We start from the raw sequence: 22,496 nt of genomic DNA, 5'->3' as shown, positions 1-22,496 counted from the left end.
ACTTATATTATGACAATATTACTATATGTGATATTACTTACATCATGATACCATTACTATAAGCAATATTACTTATTTTATTATACAATTACTATATGTGATATTACTCATATTATAACACTATTACTATATGTGATATAAACTATATTATGATACCATTACTATAAGTGATATTACTTAAATTATGATACCATTACTATAGCTGATAATGCTTATATTATGATACAATTACTATAAGTGATATCACTTATATTATGATACTATTACTATATCTGTTATCACTGATATCACCGTACTGTTAGTAATTGTGATATTTCTTATATTATTACACTGTTACTATAAGAGATATTTGATTGTGTGTAAAATAACTATGTTTACAAAGAATAAATGCAGGGAGCAGATGTTACTTATATTATGATATTATTACTTTACATTATATTACTTATATAATGATACTGTTACTATATGTGATATCAATTATATTGTGATACAAATACTATATGTGATGTTTTTGATATTATGACACTATTACTATATGTGATATTACTTATATTATAAGTGATATTACTTATTTTATGATATTATGATACTATTTCTATAAGTGATATTAGATTATGTGTAAAATAACTTCGTGTCTACAAGGAAAAAATGCAGGGTGCAGATGTTACATTGAGCATACTATATGAACCGTTTTGTTGTTTTATCTCATCTTATTGGTGGTTTTATGTTGCAGGCACTATTCATCTTCTGACATCCAGAACAAGTTTCCCAATATTTAACATCTATCTAATGTGAGGCTTAAAGAAATCAGTTTTTCACTTACCAGTCCTGTTGGAAAACTCCCCATCGGCACAGGGCACACAGTAAAAGCAGCAGACAGGCTTCCCTTCTCTTGGAGCTTTGCGGGACCCTGGGAGGCAGCTCTCACTGCAGACTGAGCGAGGAGTCTGTGAAGTGAAGTAGAATCAAGGAGAAACTGTGCTTAATTTGTTCAGTGGTAGACCACCATGCATCCTTCACCACAAGCACTAATGTCTGTTTCTACTCATTTGCTTAGTCACAACATGGTAAAATATTCATTTTAGTTTACATGATTTTTTAATTGATTTTAGTATGCTTTACAAAGATTTGGCACATTTGGACATCATTGAGAGTCATCAATTCAATATTCATTGTTTGGCTGAAACCTCGGATATGTATGGATTAAAAATGTGCTGTGTGGGGTAAAACATGCTAATATTTAAAATGTGTTCTATGCAGCAATACATATGTTATAAATCAAATTTTAATTTCATTTCTCATTGTAAGGAAGCCAAACACAAATTCTTGAATGTGATTTTGTTTTGACTAAACTAGGTTTAACAAGACACTTATAAGAAAAGAAAAGGCATGCAATGTGGACGGTATACGATTGTGCTAACAGGGTTCTGACTTTACTATGTTAATTTTCACACAGTGAGGAATATTTTTATGACATTTGCATCAAGAAAGGGCCTGCAAGGGTAAGGTGTATATATATTCATAAGGTGAGAGTGAACTCAATTATTGCCTACTCATAAGCCAAGGAAAGCTGCCCGGAGGCCCTCTTCTGACTGATGCAACAACTAAGGGCCTGATTTAAAACTCGGCGGACGGGTCCCTCTGTCGCAATGGTAACAGTCATCCCAACTGCCGAAATCAAAATCTTAGGAGATAACATGGAGTTTCGATTCTGGTGGACAGGATATCTGTCACCATTGTGATGAATGCAGCACACATAAAAAGAGGAGAAAAATAAATACTTCTCCAAGTTACGTCTCCCCTGAGAAATTGTATCTTTTTGGTGCGTTCCCTGATCTCCCACTTCTAGTAAATCAGGGAATACGTCATTAACCATTGGAGTTGTGAAGGAACACTCATTCATCCACCATGGAACGCCTTCTTAGGGCAGAGTAAGGCAACCCAGTGATTTGAGCTCTGTTGCCCTACTTCAGATTAATGGAGCCACTCATGGCCATGCAGAGTGGCCATGCATGGCTTCATAAATCTCTAGTTTAAGTTGTGTTGCACTTGCATTACAATGTGTGGTACAAGTGGGACACAACGAGGATCATAAATATGCCCCTGAGTGCCTAGACTGAATGTCCTTAGCAGTGTGTGTTCCGCAGCTTGTTGCTCAGATTAAACTTTAAAAGTGGTGCTTCTGACAGGATGGAACAGTTGATTTTAAGTTAAAATAGTTGAAATTGTCCCCACCTTACTGCCATTAGTTGAATGTCTGAAGAATATTAGACTGACCTGATTCTTCTGGTCACCACTAACATGCCACGTAATGGCGCTCTCGTTGATGATAAGTTGTTGCCCTGGTTGTGCTGTGAAATCTAAATGTCCAACCTTAACAACTTTCAAGACAGATAAGCGGTTGAAAGCGCAGTTTAGAATGTCATACTTTGCTGGTACTTGCCCTTTGTCATCGAAAAAAATGTCATGCCCAGAAGAAGTCTTAAAATGTATCTTCTGGAGGAACCTGTTCACCTGAAACACAACACACAAGATCAGTAGCTCACATTCAGGTCTAACAGTGTGGCATCCAATTTTTTTAAATAATTGAGAGCAAAATAAAGGATGACAACGACATTCAGGTGCGAATTCTAGAACATACCCAAGTTGTTTAGTTACTAATAATTTACACTTAACTGAGACTGTGAGAAAGGCACTCCTAAAAATTGTAAACAGACTCTTTGTCATATCTTCACAAGACTCCGGCATCGCAGCATCCTTAGATCAAGGAATGAACTCATGTCCAGACATCAAACAATATTAATTAAGAATGCATAATTCCCATTCCAAAACATAGATGCAGAAACCTAACTACACGTTGATGGTTTCATTCTTTAGGCCATATTCTAAGTCACTCTGATCAAGCTTTCCTCATGGAACTAAAAGCCAGATGCATGTAGCTTAAGGTTTGCGATTTTTTAACAGTATATTTTCGTGATTCGCTATTAGTAAATCGAAAGCTGCTATGTACAACAGAGTATTTAATATTGTTTGCAATTTCCAAATGGATCGCAAGACACCTGCCTCATTAATATTCATGAGGAAGGTCACAATATGCGACCCATATGGGAATGGCCACAATCACAGGGATGGTGGCCTGCTGGGGTCAGCAGACCACCATGTCAGTGATTGCTTTTAAATAAAGGAATGTTTTTTTTTTGTAATGCAGCCCATTTTCCTTAAAGGAAAATGGGATGCCGTACATAAAGAAAAATGAAAAGATTTATCTCATTTTTTTAAAAGCAGGCAGTGGTCCACAGGACCACTGTCTGCTCTTAAAAAATGTTTGCACCCCCATTCGCAAAGGGGAAGTGGTCCCGTCGGGTCCCCTTCCTGTTTGCTAATGGCTTACTACCAACTTGCTGTAAGGAAGGAACGCACTTGGCACACCCCTTCCTAATAGCGAGTCGCAAACATTTTACGAGTCGGTAATAGGTTATGGACTAGCAACATATTGTTGGTACATGCCTAAAGCATTTTATCAATCCCAAACGGCCCGATGGCCATCCAGAAAAATTGCTTCATACATCTGGTCCAAAACACTGCATGAATTAGAGTGGTTAGATTTTTCCACGCCAGGCTTTTTTGATGTGGGAGAACCATACCCCATTTCCAGCCTTGAATTTTGTATGGAAAATATCTGAGGCTTTAGCTCCAGGAGCACCTAACCCTCATTCTCCCTTTTTGTGACTGTGGGAGCATCCAATGCCCCCACCAGGAAACATCTTTCTTTCTCCATTTCAGCCCCCAACTCAACTTCCAGTCCCACCCACAGGTCACCGAATATGTTTATCGCCTGCTCTGAAAAGATTGCAAACATATGCATTAAACCCCCACTGAATTGTGAATTGTGCATGTATTTATAACAAGAAAAAATGGTCTGGTGCGATGATTACCCTTTCTTCACGCACATGGGATTTCACCATTACCCCAGTTTTGTGCAACTTGTAATGGAGCCTTTTCGTTGCAGAGTACATTTTCTCCAACACAAATGAAATAATTTAAGGTCCAGTTCGCTACCGAGAAGTTTGGGAGAAATTATTGGTTAACATATGAACCAAAGATTTAGGGTCTGATTATGAGTTTGGAAGTCTTGGTACCGCCTACGAGGTGGCGTTGGAATCATTGTTGCACCGTTGGTGGTCTGCCCACCCTATTACAATGCGTGCGGTCACATAGATGAAAGACCCCCGCAGTCCCGCAGGCCCGCCGCCACCACCAGGAAAACTTGACCACTGTGGCTATAGGCTAGGCCAATGCATCTTTCAGAGGGCAGAGCACCAGTGTTACCACCAGCCCAATCACAAAATGCCTTTCCGCCGATGTAATTGTCAGGGTCCAACCACCACATCTGAACTGGTGTAAAGGGAGGGACATAAGCCTGAAACTTACCGGTAGTCAGGTACATACATCCTGACCTACAATGGAGCCAATCATACACTTCATGCCACTGATGTTCCTTCCTAAATGGACACCATCATGTACGCAACCAGCGGTAAGTTAAACTCATACTCATTCCCATCGACTCCTCAGCAAACTAAGGACCTGCCAATAACCTGGCAAGGGGTTTGTGGTCCCTGGACCAAACATATATTGTGGGCCCCTGTCTGGAATTGTACTCAATGTAAGATCCGATGATAGCTCCATGATGCCTTCTTTGGTCAGGTCACTCACACTGCGCAGGCACATTCTACAAAAGTCAACATGTGTGCACATCTCAGAATCAGGGATTGAGATGTGTGCATCAAATTGTGTTACACAACAGCACATCCTCATCAAATACAGACCTATTGATCTCTGTAACACCCTCACATTGCTCATATGCCCAGGTCCTGTTGTGATATCAAATATACATCTTTATGGATGTTTCATGAACCTGACAGAAACCTTCTTTGCCCAATCTGTGTAAATGGACTCTCACATATCAACTACATTTACATGTAATGTTAGAGAAATGGGATTTGAAATAACCAGTGTGAGAAACATCCGAAATTCACAAAGTAAAGATTCTCTGCAGAATAGGTATGCCTCCACCTGGGCGACCCCTGAAAGGTTGGGGCCCTGGCGCCACAATCCACTTTGCACGTACCTCAAAACATATATGTACCTATGTACATAGGCCCTGTGGCTTGAAGTATTTCAGGGACAAACAATACCAAGTGCCATCCATATGTGTGCAATGTGTTAGTGGCGGACACAGCCGTAACAACATTTGTAACATGTGTAGATAAAGTAGGCATAAGGTACACACAAGAATATGGGCACATGTTCATTAAAATGTCTACAAAGGTATGATAACAAAAACACCCTCCAAGTCTGTATAAACAAATCCGTACCTTGCACACATTATACACAAGTCCAACCTACATCATAGGTAGAACTGAAACCTAAATGATGTTGACATTGGCCAAGCCAAGCTGAACCCCCTTACCTTAAGAAATATCACCCAAGGCAATCACAGAACCATTTGGAATTCATCCCACAAATCCATCAATGTAACTTTCCCGTTGCCCTGGGTGACTTCAGCACTGGGTCCAAGGTTGGATCATGTGCACCACATCAAATGAATTATCAATCATGGTGATAATACTGTAGTCAAACATCCCAAAGTATCAATGAACATCAAATTAGGTGAAAAATAATGGCAGGACTAATGTGTCCAAAACAAAGCACATGTTTATTGTGCCTAAACATTTTATTTGTGAATAAACTAAAGGCCAATGGCTAGTCCATGTTGTATTAGGCTGGTCTGGCTTATAGTGGGTACATTGTGGTACTTACACCTTGTGCCAGGTCCAGTTATCCCTTATTAGTAGATTAGAGGTGTTCTAGCAGCTTAGGCTGATAGAGGTAGCTAAAGCAGAGCAGCTTAGGCTGAACTAGGAGAAATGCAAAGCTCCTACTATACCACTTATATAACTTAGCACTATATCATAAGCAAACACAATACTCAGAGCTACTAAAAATAAAGGTAGTGACAATATGCCAAAAGTATCTCAGAGGATATACTCCCTTAGGAGGTAAGTAATCTACACCAAATATATAGACACAAAGCAAAATCAGGTAAGTAACAGTTAGAAAAGTAATGTAAACAATGTAGAACATAATAGAATGCAATAGGAAGAATTGGGCCTAGGGGCAACACAAACCATATACTACAAAAGTGGAATGCGAACCACGAATGGACCCCAGGCCTAGTGTAGTGTGTAGAGGGTAGCTGGGAGTGTAAGAAAACACTAAGGGTGTCCAAGATACCCCACCCCAAGATCCTGAAAAGTAGGAGTAAAGTTACCCTGCTACCCCAGAAAGACAGTAAAGTCAAGATAGGGGATTCTGCAAGGACAACAACTGACTGCAAAACACTGAAGAAGGATTCCTGGAACTGAGGACCTGTAAAGGAAGGGGACCAAGTCCAAGAGTCACGCAAGTGTCCATGGGGGGCAGGAACCCACTAAACCCCGGATGAAGGTGCAAAAGGGCTGCCTTTGGGTGGAAGAAGCAGAAGATTCTGCAACAACGGAAGGTGCCAGGAACTTCTCCTTTGGAGAAGCCTTGCTAGCTGCAAGAGTCACAGTAGAGAATTGTGGGTGCTGCCTGGGCCCAGGAAGAATCAGGAGGTCGCCCCTTTGAAGAGGAGACAGAGGGGGCACTCAGCAACACAGAGAGCACACGCAGAAGCAGGCAGCACCCGCAGAAGCACCTGAACAGGCACTTAGAAGATTTGAGGACAACAGTCAACTCAGAGCCACAAAAGAAGGTCCCACGACGTCGGAGTCCAACACAGCGAGTTGGGCAATGCAGGACGGAGTGCTGGGGACCTGGGGTAGGCTGTGCACAAAGGAAGTCTTGCTAAAGTGCACAGAAGCCCGAGCAGCTGCAGTTCACGCAGTACAAAGGATTACTGTCTGGCGTGGGGAGGCAAGGACTTACCTCCACCAAATTTGGACAGAAGTGCCACTGGACCGTTGAAGACACTTGGACCAAGCTCCTGTGGTCCAGGGACCACGCTCGTCAGGGTGAGAGGGGGACCCAGAGGACTGGTGATGCAGAGGTTTGGTGCATGCGTTGGCCAGGGAGAAGATTCCGTTGCCCCACGGGAGATTTCTTCTTGGCTTTCAGTGCAGGGTGAAAGCAGACAGCCCTCAGAGCATGCACCACCTGGAAACAGTTGAGAAAGCCGGAGGGGATGAGGCGCTACAATGTTGCTGGTAGTCTTCTTGCTACTTTGTCGCAGTTATGCAGGTGTCCTGGAGCAGTCAGCGGTCGATCCTTGGCAGAAGTCGAAGAAGGAAGTGCAGAGGAATTCTGGTGAGCTCTTGCATTCGTTATCTGATGAGATGCCCACAGGACAGACCCTAAATAGCCCTCAGAGGAGGATTGGCTACAAAGACAGGTAAGCATCTATCAGGAGGGGTCTCTGACATCACCTGCTGGCACTGGCCACTCAGAGCTGTCCATTGTGCCCTCACACCTCTGCCTCCAAAATGGCAAGGGTCTGGGAAACACTAGAGGAACTCTGGGCACCTCCCCTGGGAGGTGCTGGTCAGGGGAGTGGTCACTCTCCTTTCCTTTGTCCAGTTTCGTGCCAGAGCAGGGCTGGGGGGATCCCTTAACTGGTGCAGACTGGCTTATGCAAGGAGGGCACCATCTGTGCCCTTCAAAGCATTTCAAGAGGCCAGGAGAGGCTACTCCTCCAAGGCCCTTCACACCTATTTCCAAAGGGATAGGGTGTAACACCCTCTCTCAGAGGAAATCCTTTGTTCTGACTTCCTGGGACCAGGCTGCCCGGGCCCCAGGGGGGCAGAAACCAATCTGAGGGTTTGGCAACAGCGGTAGCTGCAGCGGAGACTCTGGAAAGTTAGTTTGGCAGTACCCGGGCTCTATGCTGGAGACCCGGGGATGCATGGAATTGTCCCCCCAATACAATTCCATGATCCTAGACATGTTATATGGCCATGTTTGGAGTTACCATTGTGACGCTACATATAGGTATTGACCTATATGTAGTGCACACATGTAATGGTGTCCCCACACTCACAAAGTCTGGGGAATTTGCCCTGAACAATGTAGGGGCACCTTGGCTAAAGTAACTTTGCACCTAACCTTCACCAAGTGAGGGTTAGACATATAGGTGACTTATAAGTTACTTAAGTGCAGTGTAAAATGGCTGTGAAATAAACGTGGATGTTATTTCACTCAGGCTGCAGTGGCAGTCCTGTGTAAGAATTGTCTGAGCTCCCTATGGGTGGCAAAAGAAATGCTGCAGCCCATAGGGATCTCCTGGAACCCCAATACCATGGGTACCTCAGTACCACATACAAGGGAATTATATGGGTGTACCGGTATGCCAATGTGAATTGGTAAATTTAGTCACTAGCCTGCAGTGACAAATTTGGATAGCAGAGAGAGCTTAATCACTGAGGTTCTGGTTAGCAGAGCCTCAGTGAGACAGTTAAGCATCACACAGGGAAAACATACAGGGCGCATACGTATGAGCACTGTCCCAGTGAAACATAGACTAAAACAACATATATACAGTGGAATATGGGGGTAACATGCCAGGCAAGTTGGTACTTTCCTACACAACCCCCCCCCCAAACGAAGGACAATAACAATAGCCATGAGCTGATGAGCCTTCATTGTTTAAGTGGAAATATCTGGAGAGTCCATCTGCATTGGAGAGGGTACCCCCAGGTCTATGATCCACTGTATAGTCCATTCCCTGTAGAGATATGGACCACCTCAACAACTTAGGGTTTTCACTTTTATTTTGTTTTAGCCAAAGTAGAGGTTTGTGGTCTGTCTGAACAATAAAGTGAGTGCCAAACAGGTATGGCCTCAACTTTTTCAGTGCCCAGACCACAGCAAAGGCCTCCCTCTCTATGGCAGACCAACGCTTTTCTCTAGGGGTCAACCTTCTGCTGATAAAAGCAACTGGTTGATCCTGGCCCTCAGAATTCAGTTGTGATAAGACTGCCCCTACCCCTAATTCAGATGCATCAGTTTGAACAATGCATTTTTGGGAGAAACATGGGCTCTTTAGGACAGGTGCAGTGCACATGGCCTGTTTGAGCTCCTCAAAAGCTTTCTGGCAGCTAGCTGTCCATAGTACCTTTTTAGGCATTTTCATACTTGTGAGATCATTAAGAGGGGCTGCTATGGAGCCATAGTTCTTAATTAATCTCCTGTACTACCCTGTGAGGCCTAAGAAAGCTCTCACCTGGGTCTGAGTTGTAGGGGGAACCTAATCCATGATTGTCTGGGTTTTCCCCTGCAGTGGTGCAATATGTTCTCCACCTACCAGGTGTCCCAGATAAACCACCTTTCCCTGCCCTATCTGGCACTTTGAGGCCTTGATAGTGAGTCCTGCCTTTTGCAGGTCCTCTAAAACTTTCCAAAGGTGGACCAGGTGCTCATCCCAGGTGGAGCTAAAGACAGAAATATCATCTAGATATGCTGCAGTAAAAGTCTCCAACCCTTGCAGGACTGTGTTCACCAACCTCTGGAAAGTGGCAGGTGCATTTTTCAAACCAAAGGGCATCACTGTAAATTGGTAGTGCCCTCCTATAGTTGAAAATGCAGTTTTGGGTTTAGCATCCTCAGCCAATTTGATCTGCCAATACCCTGCAGTCAAATCAAAGGTGCTAAGATATTTGGCAGATGACAGTGTATCAATGAGCTCATCTGCCCTGGGTATAGGGTGAGCATTAGTTTTTGTTACCTGATTGAGACCTCTATAGTCTACATAAAACTTCATCTTCCTTTTTCTATCTTTTGAGTGAGGCTTTGGTACAAGCACCACAGGACTCGCCCATGGGCTTTCAGAAGGTTCAATCACTCCCAGATCAAGCATTTTCTGCACCTCTTGTTTTATGCAGTCCCTGACATGGTCAGGCTGACTATAAATCTTACTCTTGACAGGCAGGCTGTCACCAGTATCAATTGTGTGTTCACATCAGAATGTTGTACCTGGCACAATTGAAAAGAGGTCAGAAAATTGTCCAAGGAGATTTATGCAGTTGTCTTTCTGTTCTGCAGTCAGACAATCTGCCAAAACTACGCCCTCCACTAAAGCATCAGTTTCAGTGATGGAAAAGAGATCAGGGAGAGGATCACTCTCTTCTTCCTGTCCGTCATCTGTTGCCATGAGCAGGGTGAGATCAGCCCTGTCATAGTAGGGATTTAGGCGGTTGAGATGAATCACCCTAAGGGGACTCCTAACAGTGCCCAGGTCTACCAGATAGGTAACCTCACCCTTTTTCTCAACAATTAGATGGGGTCCACTCCATTTGTCCTGGAGTGCTCCTGGGGCCACAGGCTCCAATACCCACACCTTCTGTCCTGGTTGGTACTGGATCAGAACAGTCTTCTGGGCATGCCATTGCTTTCGCAGCTCCTGGCTGGCCTGAAGGTTTTTACTGGCCTTTTTCGTGTACTCAGCCATTCTGGATCTTAGGCCAAGTACATAGTCCACTATGTCCTGTTTGGGAGCTTTTAAAGGTTGTTCCCAACCCTCCTTCACAAGAGTGAGTGGACCTCTTACAGGGTGTCCAAAGAGGAGTTCAAAGGGGCTGAAGCACACTCCTTTCTGGGGTACCTCCATGTAAGCAAAAAGGAGTCAAGGTAACAGGACATCCCATCTCCTCCTGAGTTTTTCAGGGAGTCCCATTATCATACCTTTGAGAGTTTTATTAAACCTCTCTATCAGTCCATTAGTCTGTGGGTGATAAGGAGTGGTGAACTTGTAGGTAACACCACACTCCTTCCACATTGCTTTCAAGTATGCAGACATGAAGTTGCTACCCCTGTCGGATACAACCCCTTTAGGGAAACCCACCCTGGAAAAGATTCCCAGGAGGGCCTTTGCCAGTGCAGGAGCTGTAGTTGTCCTTAGAGGAATTGCTTCAGGATATCTTGTAGCATGCTCCACAACCACCAAGATAAACCTATTGCCTGAAACAGTAGGAGGGGCAAGGGGGCCAACTATGTCAACCCCTCCCCTTTCAAATGGCACCCCAACCACAGGTAGTGGAATAAGGGGAGCCTTTGGAGTGCCACCAGTCTTGCCACTGGCTTGGCAGGTCACACAAGAATTGCACAAATCTTTAGTGTCCTCTGTCATCCTAGGCCAGTGAAACAGGGGGACAAGTCTCTCCCATGTTGTTTTGATCTGGCCCAAATGCCCAGCCAAAGGAATGTCATGTGCAAGAGTTAGGAGGAACTCTCTGTACTGCAGGGGAATGACAAAACCTCCTGGCTGCTCCAGGTTTTGGGTCCTTTGCCTCTGTACAAGAGGTTGTCCTCCCAGTAAACTCTATGTGAGTCATCCCCATTTTGTTGCTTGACAGCTTGCTGTCTGAGACCCTCTAATGTGGGACAGGTTTGCTGTGCCACACTCAGCTCTTCCCTGGCTTGGTCCTCTCCACCCAAAAGCTCAGCAGTGTTTGCTGCCAGCTCATCTGGTGAAGGTTCTGCACAGGGGGGAAATTCTTCTCCCTCAGAAGGAGAATCCTCTGTAGAGGGAGGGATAGTGGGTAGGGATATACCCTTGTTACCCCTAGCTTTAGGGAACACTTGGTCAAATGTGCCAGGATCCAAGTTACCCTGTCCTTTTTGCTTTTTGGCCTGAGCCCTTGCCAAAGCAAAAATATGCCCAGGATTGCCCAGCATTGCTGCATGAGCCTCCCACTCCACTTCTGCCCAAGCTGATGTCTCTAAAGCATTTCTTAGTAGACAGTCTACAGGTAAATCCGAAGCAACCACAACTTTCTTTGGACCAGTAACCCCCCCCCCCCCAGTTGAGATCCACAACAGCCATGGTGTGGCTAAGAGTCACTTGGTACTGCTGACCAAGTAGGTGTTGTTCAGGGTGCACCAATTTCTCTATCACCATGGTAACACTGGCACCTGTGTCCCTGTAGGCCTGAACCTCAACACCATTTATTAGGGGAAGTTGCTTGTACTTATCCATATTAAGGGGACAAGCAACCAAGGTGGCCAAATCAATGGCATCTTCAGAGACTAACACAGCCTCTGTGGTCTCCCTAACAGGACCAACCCCAACTACATTACCAATAGTGAGCCCAGCTACTCCCTTGGATTGTCTATTTGAAGGTTTGCTCCCACCACCACTGCTATAACTAGGGGCACTAGAATTTGCAGTAGGGGTTGTGGTAGTGGGAGGTTTGGTGTTTTTCTTTGGAGAACTGGCATCAGTTGTCCAATGGCCTTTGACTTTACACAAATAACACCAAGGCTTTTTAGGTTGATTATTAGAAGAGGATTTGGACCCATCACCCCCACCAGAGGATTTGTGTGGGCCTGATGAAGACTCATTTTTACTTTTGTCCCCACCCTTGTCAGAAGACTCAACATCCTTCTTCTTGCCATCCTTGTCACCCCCTGTATTAACTTTTCTGTTCACTCTTGTTCTGACCAATTTGTCTGCCTTCTTTCCCAATTCTTGGGGAGAGGTCAGATCTGAGTCCACTAGATCTGGTGTAACAAGTCAGACACACAGTTATTCAGAATATGCTCTCTCAGAATAAGATGATACAGGCTTTCATAGTCAGAAACTCTACTGCCATGTAACCACTCTTCCAAGGCGTTCACTGATCAGTCTACAAAGTCTGTCCAGTCTTGTGAGGACTGGTGTCTCTGAAATTAATCCTGTATTGTTCAGTGGTCCATCCAAGAGTGCATCCTTCAAAACTGCAAAATTGTTAACATCACTTTCTCTAACAGTAAGGAGCCTATCCCTACCCTTTCCAGTGAAAGATCGCCACAATATAGCAGCCCACTGCCTTTGAGGTACCCCTGTACCAGGCCCTCTCAAGTGCAGCAAACCACTTGTTAATGTCATACCCTCCTTGTAAGGGGGGACTATCTTGTGCAGATTCCTGGAATCATGCTCTCTAACAGGATTATTATCAGGAATACTGCTGCTGCCACCATGGGGTCCAAACCCCAATCTCTGTCTTTCCTTCTCCAGGTCTAGGGATTCCCTATCTAAGGCCAGCTGTTGCTGTTTAAGCTTCAGTCTGGTCTCTTCAACCCTCAACTTCTTGAGTTCCCTTTCTAACAAGTTATCCTCAGGGTGGGTGGGTTGGGAATGCTTGGACACAGAGGACAAGTTTGAAACAACAGAGGGGGATCTGTCCCTAACTGACTGGACCCTAGCAACTTGGCCTCTAGGAATAAAGACTTCCCTACTGTGATGGGAACCTCCATTAATACCAACATTACTGGGTGTCCTGTTAGGGGGCAGATCCTGATGAGACCCCTCCCTACCTCCCTCAAGAAGATCCCCTGAGTCAGATTGGGAACCTTCTATTAACCTCTCATTTGATGTGCCTGCTTGGGACTCATCATTTACAATAAGCATGTTAAATAGAAATTCTTTGGTAGGGTTCTTTCCTATCACTAAACCTCTTTCTAAGCAGAGAGTCCTTTCAGAACCTTTTAAAGAACAGAGAAAAAAACTTTTTCTAACTTTTAGAAAACCTTTAGAAGTATAGAGAAACTTTTCAAAACTTTGTAAAAAGTTTAAGAGGAGAAAAGCAAAAGTTTTTGGTTAGGTGTACATACACTGAACTGTTTTGTATATTATTCTCTTATGAAAACTACACAATGACAAAGTGGTAAGTAGTTACAAGTACTTATCCCACCGCTGCACAGCCAATGTAGGAGGCTGGCCTGGCTTGTAGTGGGTACCAGAGGTACTAACACCTTGTGCCAGGTCCAGTTATCCCTTATTAGTGTAGAAGAGGTGTAGAAGAGGTGTTTCTAGCAGCTTAGGCTGATAGAAGGTAGCTATGGCAAAGCAGCTTATTCTGAACTAGGAGACATGTATAGCTTCTACTATACCACTGGTGTCATATGGACAATATCATAAGAAAACACAATACACAGAAGTACTAAAAATAAGGGTACTTTATTTTTCTGGCAATATGCCAAAAGTATCTTAGTGAGTACCCTCAGTATGAGGATAAGTTATATATACAAGATATATGTACATAAACCAAAATTAGGTAAGCAATAGCCAGAAAAGTAATGCAAACAGTGTAGAATTACAATAGATTGCAATAGGAGCAAAGTGGAATGCAAACCACGAATGGACCCCAAACCTATGTGAGCTAGTAGAGGGTCACTGGGACTGTAAGAAAACAGTGAGGGTCAGAAAAATAGCCGACCCCAAGACCCTGACGCTGAAAGGTAGGTGTAAAGGTGCACCTACTACCCCCAGAGAGCACAGAAGTCGTGATAGGGGGATTCTGCAGGAAGAACAAACACCAGCAATGCAACAACAGCCGGACCTGAGTACATGTATGATAAGGGGACCAAGTCCAATAGTCGCAACAGTGTCGAGAGTGGGCAGGAGCCCAGGAAATGCCAGCTGAGGGTGCAAGGAAGCTGCCACCGGATGGAAGAAGCTTGGAGTTCTGCAAGAAAGAAGAGAGCTAGGGACTTCTCCTTTGGAAGACGGATGTCCCACGTCGCGATGAAGCTTGCAGAGGTGATCCCACACAGCAAGAGGTAAGTAACTTTGCACCTAACCTTCACCAAGTGAGGGTTAGACATGTAGGTAACTTATAAGTTACTTAAGGGCAGTGAAAAATGGCTGTGAAATAACGTGGACGTTATTTCACGCATGCTGCAGTGGCAGGCCTGTGTAAGAATTGTCTGAGCTCGCTATGGGTGGCAAAAGAAATGTTGCAGCCCATAGGGATCTCCTGGAACCCCAATTCCCTGGGTACCTAGGTGCCATATACTAGGGAATTATAAGGATGCCAATGAGAATTGGTAAAATTAGTCACTAGCCTGCAGTGACAATTTTAAAAGCAGAGAGAGCATATACACTGAGGATCTGGTTAGCAGAGCCTCAGTGATACAGTTGGGCACCACAGAGGGAACACATTTAGGCCACAAACGTATGAGCACTGGGGTCCTGGCTAGCAGGATCCCAGTGACACATATCAAACATACTGACAACACAGGGTTTTCACTATGAGCACTGGGCCCTGGCTAACAGGATCCCAGTGAGACAGTAAAAACACCCTGACATATACTCACAAAAAGGCCACAAGTGGGGGTAACAAGGCTAGAAAGAGGCTGCCTTCCTACAACCGCAATCTGTATTACGACTCTGCAGTCCGCCAGAATTTTGTGGCCGTTGCACCAACATGAAAATGTTAGTAATCATGCACCTGTTGACAGGAATCTTCATTGCTGTCGCCGGCAGACACACACCTACACGACCACACACCTATATTCATGTACCCCCACTCACTCACGCATTTGCTTACATACACCCTCACACACTCACACCCAAACATGCACTCAGATACACCCATTCACTCACACACACGCACTCAAACAAACACATACACTTGAATGTCTGCACTCAAACAGGCATCCCCTTCGCATTCACACAAACATACAAGCACTCACAGACACACACAATGCCCCCCCTTGGCATACACACACTCACAAACACACAGACAGACACCCCTTTACCCCCCACATTAATACACACACGCAGAAACCACACACATTCACACAAAACCCCCCACCATCCCACCACCACCCTTTCAGGAGATCAACTTACTTGCTTCCGTGAGGTGGCCATCTGGGAGGGGAAGTGTCCTGCGCTTTCCACCACCAGCACACACCGCCATGCAGGAAACCGCTGCACTCTATTGCGGAACTTAATATTTCAGGGGGCGTCCTGTTGGTGTGGCGGTGCTGATGGTGGAAACTGCCTCTATTACGACGATGTCTAGCCCGCCGGTGTCGGATTGCCGCCCGAAATTGGGTGGAAAACGTCACAACGTCATAATATGGCAGTCTTCGAACAGCTTTTCGAAAGACCACCAAAGTTGTAATGAGCACCTTTGTTAGTAAGGAACTGAATCAATGAATTCACTTTCATTTCTGCTAAGACAGTTTCAACCACATTTTCACAACTGATGCACTCCCAATGTTTATTCTCTTACCACATGTACATATTTTCCAAAATGGCCTTTCTTGTTACATTCCAAACTTTCTTGTACTAAAGTAGGACAGTTGTTAAAGTTGAAAGTGATCATTTAAAAAAAAAAAAAATTTAGATGCCTGAGAAGTCTGATTTTAAGATGTGTTATAAGTACCTCCTTGACCAGACAGGAACATTTTCTGAATTGCTGCTACCTGAATCATTAAATAGAAACTTTCAAGTTATTAAGCATTTTTCCATGAACTTTCAATACCTTTGGCAAAATGTACAGCCTCATCTAAAGTATGATTTTTACATGGCAATAGTCTTTCTTCTGCCTTCTTTAAATGTCATATTGAAATGAGTTGATCTCTTAATAGTTGTGAAGTAAAAATCTCAAAGTCACTATATGATGCTAAATCATTTAATGCTGTTAATTAAGAATCATTGGTTCGACTTGTAACCTTGTAAATAAAAATCACACTCATGGACACCTACATTGACCATCCCCTCAAAACAGATGTGAAGCTGCTTCAGAGCCATCTGATATTTATCAATAACTTCATCTTCGGTTGGAGAGCACTCAGGTACACAATCAAATATATTCTGCCCTGTAACACCTAAATGATAGCAAAATAGATTTTTTTCTGTCTGCTCTAAAATTATGTCAATCTATAGCTCCTAAATATATAATCAATGAACAAAATCAAAATCTTCGCATAAAAGCTGGTTCTCTATGAACTTTAAGCAAAGTTGCTTGCTATTGTATTTACAAAGTGCATGCTAAACATAAACTAAAAGCAAAACAATGCACTTGAAATGTTGAGTAAAAACAGCAAGGGACTATGGCAACATATAAAAAAATGGTTCAACATCAAAGACATTAGAAGTGTGCTCATCGCTGAAAATGCTAAAGATATGTTTGAAGGAAAAGAAGGAGGGAGCAGTCCTGCATCAGGGTTCTCCTCTATATATATATATATATATGAAGTTCATCCAAAGTGTGCGAATTCCAATGACACACATAGAAGATGGGATCAAGATTGATGTACTAAGTACTCACTGCAAAAGAACCTGCACCAGCACAAGCTGGACCTGAAATATCAGTGATTTTACTGTGGCAAAGGACAATTCTGAACATTTTGTATGTACCAAACCCACACTGCGATTCTGTAACATGGTCCTGAATCGCGATTTGGTTTTAAGAATAAACACAGGAGCGGCATTTGGGGGCTGATTACGACCTTGGCGGAGGGGATTACTCCATCTCAAATGCGACGGATATCCCGTCCGCTGTATTGTAGTTCAATAGAATATAATGGAACGTGAAGTACGCGGGCGGGATATCCATGACGGAGTAATTCCCTCTGCCAAGGTTGTAATCAGGCCCTTGGGAAGAACATTTAAAGATCATCCCTTCCGGATTCTTTCGTTCAGCGGTTCCCAACCTTTTGACTACTGTGGACCCCCATTTTATCATTACTGGAGCACGGGCACCCCCACTGAATCATTATTTGAATCTGGTGACCCCCCTCAGAGTCATTACTGAAAGTGACCTCCTCAGTCGGCAGTGAGTCCGGCACAAGCCACTCTCTGAGGGTACGGAGGGTAGTGTGAAGTACAGGAAGGGTCCCTTTAAAGATGTGACCACCAGTGGAACTGCTGCATATAATACCCCTGCACACATTTTACACTGATAGAGAAGTACTCAGAGGGAGACGCTCTCTTCACTTAGTCTCAACATTTTGAAGCACAAACGTCTGTTTCAGTCCCATCCACTGTGATGCATAAAATAATTAGAAGAACATTAATATGATAGTTTATTACCTGTTTTTCTTAATATATTGAATTCTATTTCATCATTAGGAATGCTTCAGAGGGTTAAATGATTCAGCGCCTGCTGGCTTTCAATTAACCTTTTTGGTAAATCAATCAGGATTTACAAAGAGAGGCAATTCACTGGTGAGGATCTTTAATATCTAATGTGTAGCGCTTAGAGGAGGAGACTTACTACAGAGCAACAATTGGCCTGGATGGGGGCGGGCTCACACCGCGCATCATTACACCCCGTGTGAATCTATATGTATGACACACTACTCTATTACACCTCCAACGGTGGAAAACTGGAGGGATCTAGCTTGACCCACCACTGGGGGAGTGAACCTTCAGACATGCAGGCATTAGAATTTACCAGCTCACTGTCACCTTGAGTTAGATTGATGGACTCTTTTACGTTAGAAACCTGCAATCTCTGCTGGGGTGAATGTGTGTGCAATCAGAGAGAAGCAGAATTCCAACCTGGTTGGTGGAGTGGGAAATGAGATTTGTGTATTTATAGTGCTATGAGATACCAGCTTGCAACTGAATAACTGAATACTGCACTATGAACATGCAACTCATTATATTAAAATAGGGCAGTAGGTTAGGTTAGGATTTTCCAGCAGTTTCAAGTTTTAGACCTCATTACCTAAAAGGGTGTAATATCTCATACTTACCTTTTTCTGTGAACTTCATTGCTTGGTTTTACTCATGAGAAAGTGTCACTCTAGGGGCCAGATGTACAAAGCATTGTTCTCACAAGGAAAAAAAGATTTTTTCCAATGTACAGAAGGCAAAATGTGACACAATAACTTGTTACTGAATTCGATATTAGGAAGGGAAGTGTTTAGGGCGTCCGTTCCTAACACTGAGTTGCATTGGTATGTGTGAATGTTTTGTAACTTAAATGAGGTTGCAAAATATTCACATTTTAATGCTTCTTAAAGGAGGAGGTAATCCGTTCACAATTGAGAATGGGTACCAAGGAACCCCTTCCCCTTTATGAATGTGGGTGTAAACATTTTTAAGAGCAGGCAGTGATCCTAAGGACCACTGCCTGCTCTAAAAAATGAAAAGAAAGCTTTTCTGTTTTCTTTTTGGAATGCATCCTGTTTTTATTAAAGGAAAATGGGCTGCATTTAAAAAAAAACATGCTTTATTGAAGAAGCAATCACACACATGGTGGTCTGCTGACCCCAGCAAGCCACCATCCCTGTGATTCTTGCGATTCACAATGGTTTGCAAAGCGAGACTTACCTCATGAATATTAATGAGGTAGGTCTATTTGCAAACCACTGCGACATGCACAATGTGTCAAAGACACATTGGTACAGAAATGTTTGTGATTTCCTAATTCTGAATCACAAAAATTCGCAAATAGGATATTGCAAAGCCAAATCTATGGACATCTGGCCCTTTGTGTGACACATTCAGCATTTGAATGTCACTTACAAGTGCCTTGAAACCATGCAAATGACACACATAAGTTATCTGAAAACTTGCCAGCTACACTTCAGTAAATTCACTAATCTGCTGCTCAAAAAGCAGACACTGCTATTGTGACCACTAGCATAGCGAGAGCTATTTTGTGTGCAGATGTGCTCCTCTTGAGAGGGCAAGATGCCGCCACTCACAGTGAGGTTAACCAATGGGTAAACTGGGCTGGCCCACTACCCCATGCTGTAGTGGTCAGAACACAAATGTGAAAGACACAACAACGTACCAATAGATGAAGAGAAGTATTTGTAAACAAGTATATCACATGTGTAATTGTAATATATTCAAAAGGTCTTGGCTAACGTGAGACTAAAAGGGTAGGAGTCGCATCTCTGTCTCCATTTTACATGTAATGCACTTTACCTTCCACGGCTTTTGTTCCTTCATTAATCTCCAAGCAGCACCTCCTGATCCTGGTCTGGGATCAGATGAATACATGATATGTAACGCGTGTGTCAAGAAGTAGGCAGCAGTATGAATCTAATTTATCAGACTATAGTTGATGTTCTGATATCCTTCCAACATTTCAAATGTCTCTTTTCCTGAACAATAAAGATGAGATGGAATGTCTGTCTCATTGATATTATTTTTATCCATTAGAAGACACCGAAAACTTGTCTGCCATAGATTTTCCAGGGCTGTATCACTTGGAAACTTTGATGGGGTAACATCATGGAGAAAATCTTTAAATCCCTTAATTTCTACTTTTTGGATTAAAAATGCTAGACTTCCATGAAATAAATGTGACATAAATTGATACTCGAAAAAATTAGATATAGCCACTGACAAAATCCAAGTTTTAGGGGGCAGTGTTTCCCATTCAGTGTGGGAGAAATAATGAACAGCGTTTAGTGAACTGCAGTAGAGAATGATGACCTGCGCCGTTGATGCCCTCACAGTCTCTATGACTCTACCCAGGTTCAGGGGGTCAGCGCTAGAGAGATAAGGGGGAATCATATGGAAAAAGTCGATGCAGCCTCCGACCTGGCCAATCACCACCCTCAGTTCTCGCAGCGCTAGCTCCCCGCTGTCATCATCCGTTGTCAGGATCCCCACCCAGGTCCACCCGAAATGTCTCAACAGCTGAGCAACTCCAATGAAGAAGGAGAGCTCGCTTGGGACGGTCCGGTAAAAAGATGGAAATCTCAATCTGTCACTGAGTACAGGGTCCTGAGCCCCATAACTGATCTGCAAAGAAGAAACAAATGAGGCAAGAACAGTGAGATGAAATCTGGCAACACTGAGAAAGAAAGGTGTAGTTGTCAAAAAAGAAAATCTGAATAAACTGGGCTGAAACCATGAATATAATATCATGGTGTTTTGGATACATTAAGGCCTTATTTAGGCCCAGATTAATAATGGTAACTTTACACTTCTGAGTAAGTTTACAATTTTTTGAGTATTCACAAACTCCAAGTGCAAGTACCTTGTAAAAACAAACAACATTAGTGAGTCCACCACAGTACATGGCCAAGAACTGGTCGTACAACTCCCTCCACCAGCAAATAATTAGGGGAGGGACTTAAAATAAAACCCCATAGGAAATAATGTTGAATGAAATTAAATTATTTAAAATAGTTAAACATATAAATAAACATCCATTATTGTAGTAAATATATATATATATATATATAAATATTGAACATATTTATTACATTGTATATAAAATATTTTAATAATGAATTCAATAATGTAACATTACATTTTATTAATAGTAGTTAAATATTTTCGATTGACTTTACACCACTCTTAATAATGATTAATGTACATTCAAATATTTTTAAGGTGAGATTTTTTCATTTAAAACTCAGAAAATAATTTTATTTCAACATCATATTCCATTAAACTAGGGAAATATTTTGAATTACACAGAAGATAAATTGGAAACAACAGAGGGAGATCTGTCCCTAACTGACTGGACTCTAATAACCTGGCCTCCAGGAATAAAGACACCGCCATCTATGATGGAAGCCTCCATTACCACCAGCATTACTAGGTGGCCTGCTAGGGGGCAGATTTGGAACAGAACCCTCCCCACCTCCCTCAAGGAGATCCCCTGAGTCAGAATGGGAGCCTTCTATTAACCTCTCATTTGAAGTGCCTGCTTGGGACTCATCATTCACAATAAGCATGTTAAATAGAAACTCTTTTGTAGGGTTCTTTCCTATCACTAAACCTCTATCTAAGCAGAGACTCCTTAGGCTCTTGTAATTCAAATTGTCATAAGTTGTATTGACCATTTTAAGAGTAGAATCTACCACAGACATGATAGCAGGAGGTTTAGAGATGGTGAGAAGGAAGAAAAAGTTTGAGAACATTTTAAAGAACAGAGAAAAAAAGTTTTCTTTCTTTTAGAAAACTTTTACAAGTTTTAGGAAACTTTTCAGAACTTTGTAAAACGTTTTAGAGGAGAAAAGCAAACCTTTTTGATTAAGTGTACATACACTGAACTGTTTTGTATATGATTATCTCATGAAAAGTACACAATGACAAAGTGGTAAGTAGTTACAAGTACTTATCCCACCGCTGCCACCAATGTAGGAGGCTGGGCTGGCTTGTAGTGGGTACCAGAGGTACTTACACATTGTGCCAGGTCCAGTTATGCCTTATTAGTGTAGAAGAGGTGTTGCTAGCAGCTTAGACTGGTAGAAGGTAGCTATGGCAAAGCAGCTTGTGCATTTGACGCCAGTGGTATAGTAGGAACTGTACATGTCTCCTAGTTCAGCCTAAGCTGCTCTGCTATAGCTACCTTCTATCAGCCTAAGCTGCTAGAAACACCTCTTCTACACTAATAAGGGATAACTGGACCTGGTACAGAGTGTAAGTACCCCTTGGTACCCACTACAAGCCAGGCCAGTCTCCTACAGATTTCTTCAGAGCTCCTGGTGCAGGGTGAAGGCAGGCTACCCCCCGAGCATGCACCACCTGGAATCAGTTGAGAAAGCTGGCAGGATTAGGCGCTACAATGTTGCTGATAGTCATCTTGCTACTTTGTTGCGGTTTTGCAGGCGTCCTGAGCAGTCAGTGGTCGATCCTTTGGTAGAAGGTGAAAAGGGAGATGCAGAGAAACTCTGGTGAGCTCTTGCATTCATTATCTGAAGAATTCCCCAAAGCAGAGACCCTAAATAGCCAGAAAAGGAGGTTTGGCTACCAAGGAAGGAGGATTTGC

General features: G+C 43.1%; 1 protein-coding gene across 1 annotated transcript in view; it reads right to left on the bottom strand.

The window, feature by feature from the left end:
- The window catches only part of LOC138279158 (vomeronasal type-2 receptor 26-like), a 169,554-nt gene that overhangs the window by 113,174 nt on the left and 33,884 nt on the right, over window positions 1-22,496 (bottom strand). The window contains exons 3-5 of the mRNA XM_069219379.1: window positions 20,312-20,515; window positions 2,278-2,514; window positions 824-947 (exon numbers count right to left, since the gene is read on the bottom strand). Of these exons, the coding sequence (XP_069075480.1) occupies window positions 824-947; window positions 2,278-2,514; window positions 20,312-20,515 (565 nt within the window). The remainder of the gene's footprint in view (window positions 1-823; window positions 948-2,277; window positions 2,515-20,311; window positions 20,516-22,496) is intronic.

The sequence above is a fragment of the Pleurodeles waltl genome, unplaced genomic scaffold (genome assembly GCF_031143425.1).
Source record: "Pleurodeles waltl isolate 20211129_DDA unplaced genomic scaffold, aPleWal1.hap1.20221129 scaffold_68, whole genome shotgun sequence".
NCBI lineage: Eukaryota > Metazoa > Chordata > Amphibia > Caudata > Salamandridae > Pleurodeles > Pleurodeles waltl.
This window is presented reverse-complemented; position numbering and strand designations above follow the sequence as displayed.